This window comes from Pleurodeles waltl, chromosome 3_1, assembly GCF_031143425.1.
Source record: "Pleurodeles waltl isolate 20211129_DDA chromosome 3_1, aPleWal1.hap1.20221129, whole genome shotgun sequence".
Lineage (NCBI taxonomy): Eukaryota > Metazoa > Chordata > Amphibia > Caudata > Salamandridae > Pleurodeles > Pleurodeles waltl.
The window spans coordinates 1,648,703,898-1,648,725,476 of NC_090440.1; the positions used below are offsets into that span (position 1 = coordinate 1,648,703,898).

Genomic DNA, 21,579 nt, shown 5'->3' on the forward strand with positions numbered 1-21,579 from the left:
GCTCCACTTATTACTGGGCAAGGAGTCACCAGGTAACAAAGTAGCAAGCACTGCAAACTATGCACAGTCAGGCTTAAAGTTCCACAATAATATAGATAGGGGTGGGAGGAAGCAGCATGTGTCCTGGGTGCAGACACCCCTCCCCCGAGGCACAAGCCACTCCAACCTAATGCCCGCTGCCTCCGCACCACTTAGGGGACCTGCGGCCTAGGCCCTGCCAGCACGCAATCTCCACCACTCTCCAGTCAAGCAGGAGCCATTCAGGAGCCAACACCGACACCCAGGCAAGGCTGCATGACTAACCTGCAGCATGTACGGGCCTAAAACACAAAATTTCCTGCACTCTTTCTTGTCCTTCCACAAGTGCCACCTTAACCCCCCTCCCCCTTTAGGTAGCACAACCAAGAGAGTTCAGGGAAGGGACACAAGCATGCAAGGGTACGCTACGCGGGGTTTGTGGCAGAATAATAAAACTCTCTCTCGAAAGTCTTTTAGACAACCCTTGTGACTTGCCTCACTTGATCTCAGGTCCCCTGTTTCAGAATATTAAGGGGTGAGGTATTAAGGGCCCAAGCACCACTGCTAGGACCAAGCGCCAGAGGGAGGGCACTCAAGGAGGCTGATGAACGAGCAGAAATAGCAGGCGGGTGCAGAGCGTGTACATGGAGACAGGAAAGAGAGAGGTAAGCGATGCAGGTAACTCACCCCGCATAAACAAGATGCTCTGACCTAACGCTGGCTGCTTCTGCGCACTGGCCAAGATCACCAAGTGCCTATGCACTATTGCACTTACCCCCTCACTGCCTTGCCGGTTTTAGAGCCCGGGATCCGAAGACTGTGCATACCCCATTGTTGGTCTCTGATCTCTGATACACCTACCGCCTGTTCCTGGTTGGCTTCCCCTTCTCGGCAAGGGCAACCATGGCCTTAATTTCTGCATTTTTCAGCGTTTTCTACTGCGCCCTTCGCGTTACTCGGGGTCGTGGTCTCCTCGGTGCATGTCAGCCCCAACATGGTCTTCCCGGATCCAGGAATTCAGTTTATGATCTATTTAACAGAAACAATGAAGATAATTGATATTTGCTCAAAATGATAAAATTCAGCGACCTGTAATCCTACTCAAAAGCAGAAGCATTTCCCTTTTAGGTTCTGCAGGGAAGTATTGCTTCCAAAACCTGTGGTTACACACCTCTTCCCCTTACCATCCATCACTCCAGTGTGAAGAATTGTGTTTTGAATTACATCATTTCAAAATGTTCTGTTGAACCCTCTCCCCAGAACGCCTCTTCAAGAAGGCGGCCTTGGTCTCTATGCTCACTTGGTGCAGTTCAGATCACCTATCACACATGCCCCTGGCAGTGCCCATGCAGCCGGTGGGTGGTGGAAGTGAGCAGTGACAGTAGTAGAGATGCGCGGTATTAGTTGTAAGAACTGTTTTTTTTGTTTTGTTTTTTAAAAAAGTTGTAGGATATGTGCTTATGGGTTTTATTTTGAATGAACGGCATTGGCCAATATCATCCTCCTATGCGGTGAAGTGAACATCTCTTATGTACCCATCTAATGCCTATAAAAGGGTACACAGTTTTAAAGTTACTTTGACATTCTCACATTTTATCAACATGGTTCGGCTTTTCATTTAAATTATTAGATTTAAGGAATTGAAATACTATTCTGATGTACTGTGATAACATTTCCCATTTCGTTTACTTTCAATAAAATGTGAATCATTTTCGCATACTTATCACGTGAAAGAATGATGAGAATTTTACATTATTGTGCAGCCCTTCCTTTTTTATTACTTCATCACTCTTCATTGTATCTCTACATTCTATTTTTATTGCTTTTCCAAACATCCAATCATTATGTTACAATACATACTTTTACTTGACATTTACTCTGTTTTTGAAATTATACCTTCATTGGAAATTTACTCCGTTTTCAAGACAATGTATCACTATCAGGAATTTGTTAGTTTTGCAAGGGTCATTTTTACTGTTTTATAATATTTCTGGAGTGTAACATGAACTCTACCGAATCCCAGATGTCTGTACTCTTAAGCAATAGTTCTGGTCCTTTTTGCAAATGAACAGGACATAAAATGTAACTCCTTTTGCAAAAAAAAATGTATAACCAACCTTTACCCCCAGCCTTTCTTGTCTGACACACAGATCAGATTCTGAGAGGAATAAGTTTGTCGTATTTATTATGGCTTCATACAGTTTCTGAATTTCAATGACCCCAGGACATTCATCTGTGAGCACAGAGCACGCCTCTCTTCTTTAATAGGCGGTCCAGGGAATTTTTATCCTGGAGATGTAGAGAAGGTGTCTGCCAGACATGTAAGCAGAGTTTCTTTTTTGACTTCTTGGATGACAAAATGGCTGCATGCTATCATGCTGTCACAGACTTGAAAGGAATGAATGCCATGTTGAAGGTTTATTCTAACCACTCTCTTCCGAATTCTGGTGGCACATATTAATGGGGATTTGCATGACCCTTGATCCTTAGTGATTCATCACTTTACGCCTGTGAAACATTTTAAAAAAAAGGAGGAACAATATTGCCGGTAGAAACTCTGTCATTCACTTATTCCCTATTGTATATACAGTAGGGCCAGGGGATTTTCCTATTATATGTTAAGCCATCCCTCGTCAGTAAAAAGGGCTGTTCATAGTTTCCTTTTGCTCAGCGGTGATTCTTTTACAAGAAATGATAAGAACAATATCCTCCATTTCCAAATCTTTAGTCTCAGTAAACCAATATTGTATACGATAAAATTCAGCAAACATAACATGTTTGTTTCTAACAAACGGTATGAAATGATTTTGAACTCTTAACTGCAAAACTAATTTTACATAATGTCTGGATTTTGTATCTCTTCATTAGTGTTGACCCAGACCATTCCGAACACTCCGTGTCTTCCAACCGGAGCCTTATATCAAACAATGTTTATGTGCCTGATTTAGAGCTTGGCAGAAGGGGTTATTCCATCACAAACGTGATGGATATCCTGCCCGCCATATTACGATCACATTGTACCCTACGGAGATAGTAATACAGCGGGTGGGATATCCGTCATGTTTCCGATGGAGTGACCCATCTGCCAAACTCTAAATCAGGCCCAATATCTTAAAATCCTCCTTTTTATTTTAATGTTTTTTTTGGTTGGACACCTTGATGTCCTTAGTGGACCTGTTTACTTGTTTCCGATATGCAAGAGCAGTTTTGAAGTCTCAGGTCTATCAAAGACTTCCTCTGCCAGCACCTGGACTCTCTGCTGAGACTCCTGCCCTGACAAGTGGTGCCCTATCCAGTTCCTGGGCCCTTGAAAGGTGAAGTTGGCAGAACAAGGACTGAAATCCACGCACAGAACACCGTGCAGGGACGTTTTTGAAGCACCACCTGCAATGCGGCTGATAAACGACGTGCCACCAGCTTCGCGGCAAAGATCGACCCAGCACCTACATTGCGGCTGGGAGATCGATGCACTGCAGCTGGAGAAACAACACAAACCCCACGTCGCTGGGCGTCAAAGTCAAGGGGGTAACCCAACTACCAACCAAAGACCCCATTTCTAACACCATGTTTAAAAAAATAAATGACACTGCAACAGCTAAATCAACGAGAGCGTTACAGCACCAAAGATCTCTCTATTAACAGCAGCGAGGTTGATGTCTTGGTTATAGCAGACATCCATATCAAAGTCATCAGTCTTTCCAGCAGTCTAGCACGCAACAGTCACAACAAACCCAGCCTTTTTGGAGTGCCTTTTATCATGGCTGTTCTTTAAGGTTTGTGCCAGAATCCCAAGGCAAAAAATAATTTCTCATAAAACAATCTGCCTTGACCTCCCTGATCAACTCATCAAAAACTCTTTCATGCAAGGAATTCTGCCAGAGGCGTGTTAAAAAGGTATGATAACCCCTAATTGAAAAAAGCAATACTGATCCAAGCGACCAGAAAAACTAACCACCAATGACATTGCTACCGGCATCTCCAAAATCCAAAGGGCTGGGATATCTCCACAATTGACACAACTACTGCCCCTGACTAGTCACAAGTTACCTTTCTCCAAAGGCATAGTTAGCAGATCATCATGGTAGCCACTCTGGCTGAGCTACCATCCACCACAACAAGGCCTCCTTGCTGGTTTGGTGCAACTTGAGTTATCTGCCACTTTTAACATGGTCGACCACCCCAACTTAGTAGAATATTTAACAGCAATAGGATTGTCGAGAGTGGCTCTCGACTGGTTCAGGTCCTTTCTGCCTGGTCGCTTTTATGTGGTCATTGCCCTCTTTCAGGTAAGCAGAGCAGCCAGTAACCGGAAGTGTTTCACAGCAGTCAGCACTTTCTCTCACCCTCTTTAATATCTATGTGCACCCCCTTTGAACACTGCTTTGGAACTACAGATTCAAGTTCTTATCCTACACTAATACCAGAGTGCTACTGAAATTTGACTCTTTTCCTCCTAGTAACATAGGCACACTCGTCAAATTGCTTTCTTCTGTTTCGTACTCTAATGAAAATCATGCCTTTCATTCCCTGAAAGCCTTGAGCCTCAATTGTCGGGACTGTTATTATGCCCCAGTTGGATTATGGAAAAGCACTATATCTTGGCCTACCTGAAAGGCTAAGAAAGCTACAGTGCCAAAGAGTCTAGTACTCTGCTTCCAAGCAAAATGCCATAATCATGTAGAGAATGGTATGGAGACTTTGACATGGGTCTTCTGTACCAGAAAGTATACTTGTTCTGAAAGAACTTTAAAATTAGTAGCACGTTTCCACTTGGTAGCCGTGTCAGGGGGCTTTCGACCCTACAGTGAGTATAAGCCGACTGGAGACAGGGGCATACAAGAATACAAAGCAAGGAGGCCAGAGAGCCTCATGAGAGCAGTATGAATATGACTGTGTTTTTGGAATTAGCAACGTGTTAAGGAACAAAAGCGACAACCAGTTTTGTTTTCGCGGATAACTGCTACATGTACCCTTTTGCAGGCTGTGGCTTCCAGGACTAACCTGCTTGCCCGCTCCCCTTGCTGTGCCATGTTCCTGGCCTGACCACTTTCTACCTTCGGGGTCCTTGTGCCGAATCGTGTGAAACCGTGTTACTTGTATCCTTTAATTTCCGAGCATTGTCTGTGGGTTTTAGCAGCGAAAGTTGATTGTGGTCTACGTTTGGATTTTGCCGAGATTGATGACTTGGGATGGGTCATGTCAGTGCATTTTATGTGGTGGTGAAGGCGGTCACAGAGACCGGCCTACGATTTGTTTTCACCTTGCCTATGTTTATTTTTTGGCTCATGAGGGACCTGCCATTCTTGTGGTTACTTGCTCATCGCACTTGTTTACAAGAACTTTATTTAAGTTGTGAAAGTGTGAATCCATCTACACAGAAAGTTGGAGTGTTTTTAGTGACTTTACTGCCATGTTTTAATTTGGGTATTGATTCAGAGAAGTAAAAGTGATTCCACGTTTCACCCTAGTAGCATTTGTTTTCTGGGACCCCGTAGCTCTGCTGCCCTCTAGTTTCCATTTCATTATTACTTTAGCTAAAGAGGAAATGCATCCCATACTGCTACAAGGTTACACCTTCCATACATCATTGGTGTTCCCTTAATTATCATTTGCTGCAGGGTGCGCATGTTTTCTGCAACACTTCTTGATGCAGCAGATACGCTAGCTTTGAGAGTGTTCATGTTGCCAGGTGCACTACCTGTTTATGTAGTATTGCCTAGCATCCCAACACCGATTTAGGGAAAGGTCTTGTATTGTTACAATTTTTTTTTTAAAGATTTGTAAGAACACAAACAAATGTGGGGCTGTTATTATAGTCTTTTGTTTGTGTCCATCCTATGTGCCCAATTGTGATCCTAATTCTGTAGCCTGTTGTTTTTTTTAATTTAAAAAGAAATATTGTCCTCTTGTAGGCAAATTCTGCCTATTTGTTAGATTGCTTGTGTAGTCAACTGCCTTTCATTGCATGTTAAGATTGTTCAATGACCCCAGTGGCTACCAAAAGTACTTATTATAGCACTATCTCACAAGCAGGTAATGTAATTTCTTTCTATAGTTTTACATCCCCACATTACATGCTATCTTAAAAAGACTTCACCCACTATTTTCCTAAAAACATGCATGGCAAATTGACCTTGACTGAAAACTTTTGATTGCTCCCTCCTTTCTTTACCCTTTCTTTAGATGTCATCATCTGCATGACTAATCTCTAGGTATTTCCTAGTATTAGAGACACGCCTGTCTGCCTTAATTTCTATTATCATATATCTGCAAATACACCACACCTCATTTCAAAGATCACAAACTTTCTGAAACTGAAACCACATTCCAGCAACCTAACAATACCTAATCTCAGACCTATTAGTCACCCCACTAACCATTTACATGAACTCACATAGCCCCCACTAATGAACACACCTAAATCCTACTAATTTTATCTAGAACAAAGACACTGAAAAAAGAAATGTAAGGAATGCTTTCCCTGGGATCACAAACTAATCCTATTAAACAATAACCCACTGCTCACAAAAGTACATTGTCTTATCAACTGTAGTAAGCACTGCATAAATGCAAATAACTAAAATCATAATGTGTATTTATAAAGCACACATTCACCCTGTGGGGCATGTTGGGACTGAATAATAGATGTTTTACTAGATGACTCAATGGTCCTGTTATAATAAAGGATGAAAGTCTGAATGGACCCTGAGATTCAAACCTGTGACCATATGGTCAAATACAAATTCCTAGACTGGTGCATCAGTCCACTAAGCCACCAGACCTTTCAAGTCAGATTCCCTTAAACTAAAGATGGTGATCCAAGGACTTTTAATGACTTAATTGTTGCATTAGTAGCCTAAACATATCAAGCTGTCAGGCTTTCAACTTTCACCTTTCACTACAAAAGTGTGACCTTTCCAAAAGAGATAGTAATAGTAACTAGTAGTGTGTTTTTATAATGCCTTACATAAGTATGTTGTTTGCCATGAAACGTTAATAGACCAAAAGTTTATGATTTTAATGGGTATATGCATTAAAAAAGTGCCACCTGACCATTAATGGCCACAGTGTGTATGAGTAGAGAGTGTGGCTCTGATTTAGATTTTGGCAGACGGGTTACTCTGTCACAGCAGTGAAGGTTACCCCTTTGGCTAAAATATAAATCCCATAGCAAATAATGGGATTTATATTTCAGCAAACAGGATATCTGTCTCTGTTGTGATGTAGTAACCCGTTCGCCTAAATCTAAATCAGGCCCTTTGTTGACAATTTATGCACCTACTGTAGATATCCTGTCATGGTGTCAATGTCATAGTGAAAAAAATATATCATGGTGTGTGATGCCACGCTAGATGGCCAATGCAATTCTCATTTCGCTGCAACATAATTCTGGAGTGGGTTGGTTAGAGGAAAAGTCAAAATGAATGGTTAGGACTAGAGGGAACATGTTGTTCTTTTACTTATCCATTTACATTTCCTACACAGCTGCTGCCTTCCTTTGATATTTGCGCCTGGACAGAAGAAGACGTGGTAAGCACCCCCTTTCAAGCTACTCAGCACAGAAATCACTTTGCATTTGAATGAAATGGAAACGAAAAATGGCCCTAGAGAGTTTGGCGCGCGCGTGTGGCATTGCTAGCATGTTCAGTGTGTTAGTAGAAATATTTACATCATGAATGGTATCCTGATCTATTTATGCGGTCTACCTCAGTGTCCTTTTGACATCAGAATAACGTATAAAAATAAATTCAGCAGATGTTTTGCTTGCCTATACCTTTGTTTTCCTCAGTTACAGGCAGTCTCCAAAGTACAATTCCTATATCAAATTTTAAATCACACTTTAATAAGGGTGCAATTAATTGAAGAATTGTTTATCTTAAGCTCTGCTGTCTTATTTTTTCTAGTTTTTGTTTCTCGTTTAATTCATTTTCTTACATTTAATTGATCGTTGCAAAATGTCGAATTCCCACATCAGTCGAAGATGCACCACATGGACCACAGGGAGAAAGGCGGGCCTGCTGAAGAACACTGTGGCTTTACAATGAAGAGCCGTTTACATATTTGCACAATAGCCCAAAGGATCAGAATAGGCAACAGAGTCCCACTCTATGTTCAGAAGCTCTGCCACCTTTGGGCCTTGTCAGAAATACAGAGCTGCTTCTCATGACTTGACGGGGCCTAGTAAGAAAGCCTGGGTTATGATATTGAAATTGACTATCCAAGCAATATATATTTTAATATTAAAAACGAAATCAACACACAACATAAAAACAAAAAATATCTAACTATTTGTAACCACGAATGACACAACACTTGTCATAAAGGTAACACATGTTGCTTCCATCACAGGCATGCCCAGACCCAGGGTTTTGCAGCACCTAGTGGATACACTGGGCATTACTGATTTATGAAGGCAACATAACACAAATACGGGAGGCTATTCCTATTGCCCTGTGATCCATAAAGTGTTTTCTAGGTTAGATTATATATTCACACTGGCGGGAGAGGTAAGAACGGTACAGAGGGCAGAGTACTTGGCGAAAGAATTGCCTGGTTACTCTCCACTCTAGGTTTCTATTGGTCGACGATCCCAAGGCCGAAGTCCTAGATGGAGGCTGAACACTTGGGAGTTACGAGATGAAGTGACCATACAGAACTGTATTTTTTGGGAAACAAAGACTCTGTTAGGTCAGCAGAAACACTATGGGAGGCTTATAAAGCTGTAATAAGGGGTAGAACACAAAACATTATAAAAAAATAAAGCACTGAAGGATTAGCAAACATATAGCAGATAGACTGACAGCCTTAAGGGTGGTAAACATAGACACACCCACTCCCTTGACTTTTAGACAAATAGAGACTTTAAAGGCATAATACAGAATGCTGGCCACCAATGAGATAAAAAAACATTTCCTAGCCACTCAACACTGCCTTTATATTGCCGGTGATAAGGCAGGGAAGTTACTGGCATGGCTGGGCCGAAGAGATTTGGAGGGGCGATGGGTGGCTCGGATAGAGGGCGAAGGAGCAACCACTTGTGTCTCTGACAAGAATATTGCAGAGAAGTTCACCCGATTTTATGAAACCCTGTAGAGAAATCGCCCATTGGCTACCCAATCTCATACAGAAGGATATTTGAAAGCCATAGACATGCCAGTGCTGTCTGCAGAAGTTGCCGAGTCCCTAGACTGTGAACTTACCCTCACCGAAGTGAGAGACTCAATTACAAAACTGCCTGCAGGGACAACCCCAGGCCCAAACAGCTTCCCGGCTGAATTTTTGTTTTAAAACAGGTAGATCTTGTAGCAGCCCATTTGCTCAATGTGTATAACACAGCCCTGGAAGAGAAGACCCTACCCCCTGATCTGCAAAAGGTCACAATAGTGGTCATCCCCAAGTCAGGAAGGCCCCTTACTCAATGTGGGTCCTACTGTCCGATCTCCCTCCTTAATACTGAAACCAAAATTCTCGCCACAATGCTGGCCACTAGACTCTCGAGTGTCATCATGCCCCTTGACCATAATGATCAAACAGGGTTCATGCCGAAACGCTCCACCAGAGTGAATCTGCGCCCACTCCATAACTGAATTACAAAGTAGCCCCCCACCCAGACACACACATATTTGTATCATTAGACGCAGAAAAGGCTATTGATACTGTCCATTGGCCTTATATGATATACACTCTCTGCAGAATGAGGCTCAGGGGAAAATTTATAGAATGGGTGACCCCACTTTATAATGATCCCTGTGTAACATTATGGGTCAGCGGCTTAATGTCCACAGAATTTGCTACTAGAAGAGGCACCAGGCAGGGCTGCCCATTTGCTCCCCCTGCTATTTACTCTAATGCTGGAACCCCTGGCCTGTTAGATCCACGACAACCCTGATTTAAAAGACTTCATAACCTCTGGCTCCCCCCTAACAGAGGAAAAAATGCCCTTGTATGCGGACAATATACTTCTATACTTAACCCATCCCACTACTTAGATCCCTGCAATGTTTCAGATATTCGAGATTTATGGTACCCACTCCGGATACACCATAAATTGGGCAAAATAAATACTTTACTTGAACCACCTGCTCGAAACTGACACACTCACACTGGAAACCCTGTTGTGGGTATGCAGCAGGCTCAAAACAATTTGTAAGCTAAGAGGTTTCTGTGGATAGGGCAACATGCAAGTCTCAAAGGTGGGGGACTTAATGGAGGGAGGAAAACGTGTACCCTTTTTCTCACTTCATCAAGAATATCAACTCCTAGACACATAAAACTTTAGATAACTCCAACTTCAACATGCATGGAGAGTGGAAACAATCCCGCCTGATCTCCTGGAATACTCTCCCTCACAAAGTAGGCTACAGATGAGGGAAATAACAGAGAAGATAATCTCATACATATACAAAACCCTAATAATAATATGCCTGTCACCTTACAAAAACTCAGATGTACCTGGGAAGCAGATGTGGAAGAACTGGATGATGTAGACCTGGAAGCTGCTCTCATGTTTCCTAGTGAAGTGACGATTAAGTCCAGACTCTGTCTCATCCAGTTAAAAATACTTCACAGAATTTATTATAATAGAGTGCGCCTCCATAGGATGGGACGGGCGCCCTCTCCCAACTGTTTACGCTGTAATGATCGGGTGGATTTTTATCACACCCTCAGGATCTGCCCAGTAGTGCGTTCTTTCTGGCAAAGCCTGCTGGATGAGTTAGGCAAGATATTGGAGATGACAATACCAGAAGATCCTAAATACATTATACTACGCATACCCAGTGATATAGATTTACCCCATATTAAATTATTATTATGTAACCTAGGTCTGATAATATCCAAGAGTGACATGGTGAAATATTGGAGGGTCCATGAGATACCGACACTGGCCGAATTGAGGCGGGGATGGACATATAAATGGCAGCGGAGAGAATGGTCTAAAAGAGCAGAGGTTTTCCATGTAAATTCCGGAAAATATGGGGCGCCTAAATCACATACTGTGACCTTGACTCAAGCCCAGATCCTAACTCTGGACATTGTGAATGATGTGTATACTATATGCTCCTTAAATGCCTGCATCCATATGCAAAATGTAGTCTCAATATGTGCTTCCCGATCGATATTGTTGATATATGTACTGCTATCTGATGTGCCTTGGTCTTCCTTGTTATTTATACCTAAGTGTTGGAATATTATATGAAACAATTGTTTGGTTTTTGCTTTTTTAGAAATCCAATAAAAATATTAAAAAACATTGTCGGAAAGGAAATTAATGTAGCTGACCTATTGCATTACGTTTCAGTTCCAACCTAATGTTTGGACCCACACACATTTTCAAGCAAATGTAAATAAATATAAGAAAATAAGGAGCCGTGGAGCGTAAACCTGTACATAAAAAATAAAAATTGGTGAAAACAATAGACACAAATCCCATGTAGGTATAAACAAATCATTGTGCTATCCTCGACAGGCCTCCGTAGACTAAGCCCCTTGCGGTGCCGATGCATCACTGTTTATGACACTTTGGTGGCACAAAGTGCAGACCCATATCTATGAGGCCACGCAAAGCCACTTTGCATGGCTTTTCATTGCCTTGTAGATATGGTGTAAGGCAATGCAGAGCAAGTTGCTATGTTGCCTTACTCTTTATCAGGTGGGAGTTCCATTGGCGTTGCAGTTGATTTTCCCATGGATTTTGCAGCATCTCCAGATTTACAAGGATCTGTAAACCTGGAAATGCGTCAAAACTGTACACCTCTCAAAGGGAGGCGTACTAAGGAGAAATATCCTTATTTCTCCTTGTTTTTTCATCTTTCTTTGGAAAGAGGAAAATGCCTCCATGGATTACTTTAGGGCAGGAAGGTATCCCTTCCTGCACAAAAACAATCCTGCCAACAATGCAGACAGCCTTGCACCAGGGTGCAAGGGTGCATGCATTGGCGTTAGGCATCGAATTGTGCGCCAGCGCTGGCTGAAAGGACAGGAAAGAACTGTATCTCATAAATTCAGTGCGTTCCTGTCCTTTAAAATTGGCATAGGGCAGCATAGGAAAAAGACTTGCGGCACTGCCCTACGCCAGTTCATTGTAAATATGCCCCTGAGTGTCTATTTTTTCTACTTTCTCTTTCTTCACTGTATCTCATTTACTAGAATGACCCTTGTAGATTCTGCCACTGCTCCGCAGTTGGTGGCTCCAAAGTTTATATCACGTTTAAAGAATATATAGATGATGGATCATCCTTTTAGTGCCTTTTGTAAAGAAAAAAATTCTGTCTCCTAAATTTAGGTGATCAGATTGGATCGTGGTCTGGTCACTTAACAGAACGCGTGTTTTTTGTTCTTCCTGTATAAACTTATATTGCAAAGCATAATATAATATTTGCAAATTAACTACAATAGACGTAACTTACAATTTAAAACATGTGCTACTCTTTCCAGGCATTCTCATCAGAAAACATTACAGTTACAGTTTCATATGAGTAGTTTTAGAATTCCTTTGTGTACTTGGATGTGTGTGCAAAAATGCCTCAATTTACCAGGGTAAAGTTATGTTTGTATCGGCAAATCAGGAAGTTACGTCACATAAATATGATATTATACCAGCATTTACACGTGTACGTTTCCTCTACCTCCCAAAGTGTTTTGGGACGTTGCCTCCTCTTTACGATCCTGGATGCTCATTTCCTCTTTACTCTCACTCACTCCATATGTACCCAGAGTTGTAATGTGCCTAGTAGGCGTTTTTGCAGATTTGTGGGTGTTAACTTACTTAACAGAATGCACCACTTTGGAATGCCCACAACTCGCTCCTATGAGGACATTGTCTCACAGTAATACACTCTTCTGGTCTATGATAACGTGTGAGCAAATCCATTTATGAGTGAAAATGCATGTCTTATGAATACAGAACATTATCTTAAACTTGCAAAGAAAGGAAGGTGTTTGCGCCTCTATGTTCAAGTTTAAGTGCACAACAACTTTGTGACTCAAGCCCAGAGCGTTTTAATGGAGTGTGGTATCTAAGCGATAGTGCAAGCACCCCGCGACCCCCCACCCTCCTCCCGATCACTAACAAATTACCAGGCCCGCCACAACAGCTAAACTTAAAAGATATTATTTTAATTTGATCCCATTAATCGCCGCTTTTCGTTCACAACGATGTGTCAGTAAGATGCAGAATCTAGACTCCACACTATATACATTTCAATTTTGAAATTCTTAAACAATACGTGAACCTTTAATTGTGTTAGAACAGGACTTTTAGTTGGGTGCGTGTGACGAAATGTGAATTCAAAACTGTTATACGAATTGCATATCATATTTATTCAGCATTTTTTTACTTTTAATGAGGATAGACTGGTTTTATTTCTAACATTCACATTGTAGTCCTTCTATATTTTCACAGTACTTTTGGGTACAGCAGCTTCTTAAAACAGGTAAGAACTTCAGCACTTTTTTTATATATACATTATTATACTGTGATGGAACTGGGTGAGGGGAGGAAGGAAGTGCTGTTATGCTTAATAAACATATAATGTTTCCTTTTGTGTGCCAAGATGATGCCACTCCCGAGCAGAGCGTGTACGCCAGCTTGTTCAGAGCACACCACATCACTGGGAAGAGGCTACTGCTTCTGGAAGAGATCGACCTGAAGGACATGGGCATTGTTTCCAAAGGCCACATCATTCACTTGAAGGTATAGCTACTTTAAGAAGTAATCCATTCAAAAGAAGTTGGTCCTCTTACCCAGTCTTTCCACATCAACAATCAACAACAATAGGTTTTCGTAATGTCCTTTTATTTAATGATGTCTGGTTAAGGTATAAAACGTATTGTGGTACCATGCATTAGAAGGCCACTTTAAACTGTTGGCAACCAAGAACACTGTGTTAGGGGGCCACGCGGAAGTAATTGTCCAGGATGGTGGTGTGCCATGGTATGCAACTTTTGCCAATATTTTATTTCTATTAACAAAATAGCTGTTAAATTGGGCTTCTGAGCATAAGGTATAACAAAGTCAGTGTCAATCCCATCAAGTGACATCCTGACCCCTCGTGACCCAAGGTAAGCTCATGTACATCCAGTGCCTGTGAGACGCAGCCACATTTGCGGCTACTTGGTGCAGTGGCACAGCAAGTATGCACATGGCCCAAATGGAAGTAACCAAAATGCCCTCCCATGTCCATTTTTATGCAGCCATTATTGGAGTACTTATGTTCCATCATACTCCTGGGCCCCAGTGCCACTGCACCTGCTGCACTATTGATAGCTCGGCCCTTCATTTGGTCTTTCCCAGCCTCTTCAGTTGTCTTGACACTAAATCTTTCACCACCACCCATTCCGGCCAGCACAATAAATACCGCACCGAATGATGTGATGCCAAGTGACCCTGCTGTTCCTCGGCCCTGGACACTGGGCCCAGAGTGCAGTGCATCCTGTTCACTCTTTATCTGCGCATGTGATCACCCCGGCTTCTATTTCCAGGAAAGGAAAAAAAAACCTGTCTGCACCGAAATAAAATAATGACATCTCTTACTGCCGGCTCGGCGGAACAGCCAGCAGTTGTTACACTTCAGATCTCTGAATAGGGAAGACATGCAGCAGCTTTTAAAACATGAAAGCTGAGACAGCAGAGAACATTAGCACAGGCTGCCAGCCCCATGCTGCGCAGGTTCTCCCCCACTACACTCTCCCCTGCAGACTCTCCGCTCTCATTTGGACGGGCTCGATATGTAAAGCAGGCGCTCTGCTCGGAGTTACAGCAGCTCAACACGATGCACCTTGTCAGCTGCTGCCTGACGTCTGGATGAAATAAGCAAGAGTAAAATCGGATATTATTAGGTACTGCGAGGCTCTAACATTTAAACATTTCATTATTTAATATACCTAACTAAATAACATCTAGGCAGTTTACTGCACATAAAGTATCCTAATCCAAATGGAGGATGCACACTTTTATTTACACACTCTGTTCCTGTTTTACTATATTTTTTACCCTACGAAAATGGTGAAAGATAAGACGATGTATGATCACCCTAACTTTCTAAAATGTAAATTTTATTTTATAGGGGCGTTGTAGATATTTTTCTTCCTCTGCTTTGAATTTGGGGCTAGAGTTCTGTTAGTTACGTTAACATAATAAATGTTAATAAATGTTTGCTTAAAGTAGGAATAGGATATGTCACTTCGTATTTTCAGCCGCCTCTAAAAATATGCTTAGTCACATGTGGAAAATAGTATTTAGTAGCACTAGAATAATATTGGAGAAGTAGACCAGGATTTAAAGTTGCATGTATGGACAGACTATATTTATAGATTTATTTTAGAGTTACTGTAAAGCACACAAACCTCTAGTTGGCATCTCAGAGTCTTGGTCAGGGGAAAGCACATAAATGGATTAGAATTGCTATGTCTCCGATGATGGAAAAGACTTAGGGGGTCATTCTGACCCTGGCGGTCATGGACCGCCAGGGCCAACGACCGCGGAAGCACCGCCAACAGGCTGGCGGTGCTTCCTGGCCAATTCTGACCGCGGCGGTAAAGCCGCGGTCAGAAAAGGGAAACCGGCGGTTTCCCGCCGGTTTTCCCCTGGCCATAGGAATCCTGCAAGCAGCGCCGCCATGGGGATTCCGACCCCCTTCCCGCCATCCTGTTCCTGGCGGTTCTTACCGCCAGGAACAGGATGGCGGGAATGGGTGTCGTGGGGCCCCTGGGGGCCCCTGCACTGCCCATGCCACTGGCATGGGCAGTGCAGGGGCCCCCTAACAGGGCCCCATAATGATTTTCAGTGTCTGCTTAGCAGACACTGAAAATCGCGACGGGTGCCACTGCACCCGTCGCACCCCAGCAACTCCGCCGGCTCCATTCGGAGCCGGCTTCATCGTTGCTGGGTCTTTCCCGCTGGGCGGGCGGGCGGCCTTTTGGCGGTCGCCCGCCCGCCCAGCGGGAAAGTCAGAATGACCGCCGCCACCCGCCGAAGTTGGAATGACCCCCTTAGTGGCGACAGCAGAGTGATCAGAAGTCAATCTTAGGTGGCTAACTTGCTGTTGTAGTACAGTGTCTGTGATGGGTCAGGAAGGAAGTTGGCTGTTGTAGTACAGTGTCTTCGATGGGTCAGGAAGGAAGTTGGCTGTTGTAGTGCAGTGTCTGTGATGGGTCAGGAAGGAAGTTGGCTGTTGTAGTACAGTGTCTTCGATGGGTCAGGAAGGAAGTTGGCTGTTGTAGTACAGTGTCTTCGATGGGTCAGGAAGGAAGTTGGCTGTTGTAGTACAGTGTCTGTGATGGGTCAGGAAGGAAGTTGGCTGTTGTAGTACAGTGTCTTCGATGGGTCAGGAAGGAAGTTGGCTGTTGTAGTACAGTGTCTTCGATGGGTCAGGAAGGAAGTTGGCTGTTGTAGTACAGTGTCTGTGATGTGTCAGGAAGGAAGTTGGCTGTTGTAGTACAGTGTCTTGGATGGGTCAGGAAGGAAGTTGGCTGTTGTAGTACAGTGTCTTCGATGGGTCAGGAAGGAAGTTGGCTGTTGTAGTACAGTGTCTTCGATGGGTCAGGAAGGAAGTTGGCTGTTGTAGTACAGTGTCTGTGATGGGTCAGGAAGGAAGTTGGCTGTTGTAGTACAGTGTCTGTGATGGGTCAGGCAGGAAGTTGTCAGATGTTAGCAGATCCCGGCAGTAAGAGAAATGAGTCTAAAAACATCGTTTACATTTTCTGAAATCTGCTTAATTTCTTAGTGGCTGAAGGAATGGATTGAAAATGGTGGTGCCCTGTATTTGGGCAGACCTGCCCCAGATCATTTTAGCTTAGGGGGTGCCAAGCCAAGAGGTTTCAGAGTAAATTCTGAGGTGCTTGATAGGTTGGTAGGGCAAAAAAGTTATGTTACTAACCAGGTGCACGGCCATGAATAGTGAACAGTGCACAGCGTTGCCATTCTATAGTCAACTGTTGCCATCCATGAATTACTGTTTCTGCACAGTGCACCTCCAACACCAGAAAGAAACCTCTCACCAACATGTATTGAGATGGGTGGTTTAAACTTGGGAGGCAGTGAGGCTGGATGGTGTTCCATCTGATTTGGTTTGATTTGAAACCACCCACGAAGGCTGACTAGACAAACCTATTTGTGTTCCTAAGTATATATAAAAGGTGGCCAAATAAATGAAGTTGTGAGAACAAGATCACAATGCTGATTCACAATTTTGCATGCATAAATTGTGGACTGTGACTGTGAGTATTCTCTGAAAATTGTCTGTCATGATTCTCCAAGAGTATAATTGGATTTCATTTGTAAATCCCCAAACTGTCAGAAATGTGTTAGAAAGTTTGGAGTATCCAAAGGTAGAGATTTTTTTATTATTCTCCCACGATTTGGTGAATTGTATTGTAAGTTCTGTATTTTGTATAGTGGTTTCTGCCACTGAGAGAGAAACATTGTGCAAAATAGAACGCCACAATGCGGACCATGAACAAGCATGAGAAATACACTGTGGTGGAAACTCTGTCTTTTATAGATTGTCCCGTGAGGAACTTCCTGGTGGCTCAAAATGCACTGGATTTCAGATCAAATTTGGTACATAGCTATTATAGACTATATGGATTCAATAAGTTGCCCAGCATCATAAAACGCAATCACAGTTGTATAAAACTCAGGATATTAACACAGGTATTATCAAATGATAAAGGCTAAAAGTGGTTAACTACTTAGAAGCCATCATTGAAATATTTAAAGAAAATGTTAATTGACAGCAACTAGTTCCCTGTAGGCATGGTACCCAGGACCAGGGGTACTATATAGGAAGCTTTCATCAAATAAAGATGGATGCTTAACCATAATTGAAAATTACAATTGCTTTAATTTAAATTATAATGACAAAATAGTAGAACGGTGTGCAGTACACGGAAGTGCATTTTCGCGATTACTGATAGTGTTCTTCCATCTTGACTGAAATATATTATTGGTCAATATATTCCAATGCCCACTAACGAAAATTAATTCATGGAATAAAGATATTTCAAAATGTAATTTAGTCCAGTTGGTTTTGTGGTGTCTCAAAGTATGTATGTGCCGTTTCTTTGGTAAAGAGAGGACGTTTGGTATCCTAAAATGTTTTGTGTCATTTTTATCATTATTCTGCCCAATTGACAATTGATCGAATATTTAACAGAACGTTCATGTAATCCTTCTCATTCTCCCATCTTGTTGGGTTAGAACACTTAAGCAGCACTGACAGTCTGCTTCTGGGTAGGTGTGCACATTTAAATCTTTCATCAGCATCATCTGAGGAGACAACAGCTTGAAGCCATAGCTTCAGAAGAAGGGTCAGGTATTCTGACACTAGAATGTCAACGTAAAAGGAACACAACTATTACATACACTGTTGGGAAAGCCAACACAATGCACTTCAGTGACAAAACCACTCTTTATAGTGTTAGAGAGGGAAGTCACCAAGGCAAAGTCATTGGGGAGTCTTTAAGTTACGCCTTGAGTACTTAACCAACCCCACTACCAGAATTGTAAGTCCCTGCCCACACTTCTCGATCACTTCTTGCATGCTTGGATAGGAGGAAAATGACCCAGGCATAGTCCCCAGACTGGGAACCACAAACCTAAAAGGAAAGGATTGAGTTACTTAGTTGAGCTATCTATCTTCTGAAATGTTGGGCTTACTTTCAACTGGAAGCAGTGCTAACTATACCAGATCCGAACAATCCTACTGCAGTGTATTTCTAACAAACATTGCTCACTACTAACTAATTCTATGATGTATTTACCGTACTAGGACCACACTTGAAAGGAAGACTACTTGAACATGTGACAAATAAATGGTTATAGGGTGATTCTGTTTCATCTTGCCACTCCATTTCTCTTCATTTATGGGCCGAATCTGCTTCTTCAAGCGTTTTTTTTCCAGGTGAGTCTATTCTTGTTTAGAGCAACACTGCTGAGGTTTCCTGGAAGACGTTCTTATTTCTGAACCAACACTAGAGACCACAGACTCTCTGTCTATCGTGTTTACCAGGACCTGCTCCCCCCAGTTTTGGAGCCTATAATTATTAGATGTTTTAGGGTATGGATGTATTAAGATTAACGAAATTGTTTTGTACAAAGTCCTAAACAATCAAACAATCCCACATCCAGTTATGCAACTTGAAAATTGTGTCTGCCTCCTCCTAGTTTGCATAGTCGCTATTTGTTATTGAAGGCTACAAAACAAAAACCTCATGCTATAAATGAAAATGTCATATAAGCACAGTAAACACATGCAAAGTATTCCTTTACGTGTAACATTAGAAAATGAGCTACTACAATGTAACAGACGTACGTCTTTCTTTTGCCACCTTGGCACTCAAAGCTAGTCCCTCTCTTCTTTGTGCCTGTGTAGTAAAGTATTTATGTGCAAGGATCCATTAGAGGAGATCTCTCCAGAAGAGTTGTAGGCTGTCTCTTTCTTCTTCCAATGTCATTCATTTGTAGCTCTTGTGTGTTTAACAGATAGTTCTTGTTAGGGTGGTTGTGTACAAAGGGGCCGGCATGATGAGCAACCAACCTCGGGGCTCCAGTCCTTAACCTCGCTTTCACCAGGACAAGAAGAGCTCTGAGGTACACGAGATGGGGTGTAGCAATATTCTATCGGTATTGGGTGAGTACAGGGCAGTGAAAGCAGAGGATCGGAGAGCCACAGGCTGCTTTCAAGGATCAGACTCATTCAGGGAGTTGGGAGAAATTGGAATGCCTGGAAAGAATAGTGTTCGAAGAACACAGCCTTTTTCCCATAAATGCTGAGATTGATCTGACAGCACCGGAGAAATACCACATGTAAAATCAGAAAGCAGTCACCAAGTAAATATCCAAAGATCGAGAGTGATTTGTCTTAAATGGTTATTGGTATTTTTTTTGTAATGTTGCTGAGATAAAAAGCTTCTTTCAGAGTTACTCTGTTACAAGGGCTGCAAACGGTGGTTACATGTTGACATTAGACCTTAGGAACCAGTGCCAACCAGTTGTATGTGTGGCTGTGATGGAGCATTGCAAAATGCTGTACAGTCTTCCTAATTCTTCATTCAGGTTATCAGTTTACAAATAGCAAACCATACCTGTATTACAAGCAGAAGGTAACATCAACACCTTAGCCAATAGGTATGCTCTCTGCAGGGCCACGTTATCTCTAAAAATGTGACAAGTATAAGCCAGGACGGGTGTGGCAGATACTCGTGAGAGCCCCATGACATTTCCCATCTTTGACATAATGTCTGTGGAAATCCAGGCACTATAGTGTTTTTTATCTGCTAGAGGAGAACATGTTATGAAGGCTTTCCTCAGCTGCTGACACACATATGAAATAGGCAAAAGTTGCAGGTCAGGACGAGGCAAAACATCTTGTAAAAATAATAAGTGCATAGGTTGGAAGAGACCGGCTCCTGGATTATACACCATGATCAACAGGGCTTTATCTCTGGTAAGTAGATTGGTAGAAATATCTCTGATTTTCTATCAGGCTTAGATAGAGCTCTTGGCAACAGGTTAATATTAGTTGTGGTAACTAACAGGAATGTCTGTTATTGTGCCTGAGATTTACTCTATATATTAAGCCCTAAGCAGAGAGGTTGAGAAATGTAGTCAACATTCCACCATTTTCTGATGGTGTCCATACACTCAAGATCAATCTTTGTGCAAATGACCTGTTAATATTAACATCTAAATTAGAGGAGCTCTCCATAATGATGGAAGGGCTGCATTGTGTTGGAGCATTCTCTGGTTTTAAAGAGAACTTAGTTAAAACAGAGGTGATGGCTTTGTGTTTTGCTAATCCCATGGATCATGAAGTGGTAAAGCCACTCCTGTTTCATACCAAGTTTCAGCTTATTTTCACTGAGTTAATAAGGCAGAAAAGGTGGAAGGGACCACCAATTATTGGAAAAGGATGTTTAAAAAAAATAATTTAACACTCATCAACAATCACAAGTATATCAAGTACTGAGTGACTCGGATATTCGTTGGCAACAACCACTGCTTGATGTCTCGTCTACAGGGGGTTCTCCAGGATGAGTGACTTCTAAAGGCAATGATGATAATATGAGTATGTGAGTTTAAGTCAGCAAAGTTCAGTGCCAGCATCTTACGTCTCAGTAGTTGACCCAATTTGCTCTAAAGTGAATTCATATGTGAGCTACAGACACCCTGCACTCTTGTCTGAGATGGAGTGCGCAGGACACCATGATTTGTTTTGTATTTGCCCACCTTTACCACCTTTTGGAATAGGATGTTTGAAATATTGGGCAAGGTTTCAAGGTTAGCCAGGTTGATTTGTGTTCATTGCCTGCTGACGTAAACACTTTTACACAATATATAGCTTTATATTTTTGGCACTTAATTTGGGACGCTTAGTTATGGCATACAAAAGGTGGCATCTATCCCCTCTGCAACTTGCTCATTGATATACAGAGATACTACTTTTGGTAGACATTAAGCTTGAAGTCAATATAGATGTGGCATGTGATTTAAGGCAGTTGTGGATGTACAGTTAATTTTTCCTTCGTCAAGTGTCTAGATATATGGTTACTCTCTAGAGG

General features: G+C 42.2%; 1 protein-coding gene across 4 annotated transcripts in view; it reads left to right on the forward strand.

Moving 5' to 3' along the window:
• The window catches only part of MAP3K20 (mitogen-activated protein kinase kinase kinase 20), an 800,901-nt gene that overhangs the window by 681,620 nt on the left and 97,702 nt on the right, over positions 1-21,579 (forward strand). For all 4 annotated transcript variants that reach the window (XM_069225358.1, XM_069225359.1, XM_069225357.1 and 1 more), the window contains exons 12-14: positions 7,504-7,548; positions 13,421-13,451; positions 13,572-13,711. In XM_069225358.1, the coding sequence (XP_069081459.1) occupies positions 7,504-7,548; positions 13,421-13,451; positions 13,572-13,711 (216 nt within the window). The remainder of the gene's footprint in view (positions 1-7,503; positions 7,549-13,420; positions 13,452-13,571; positions 13,712-21,579) is intronic.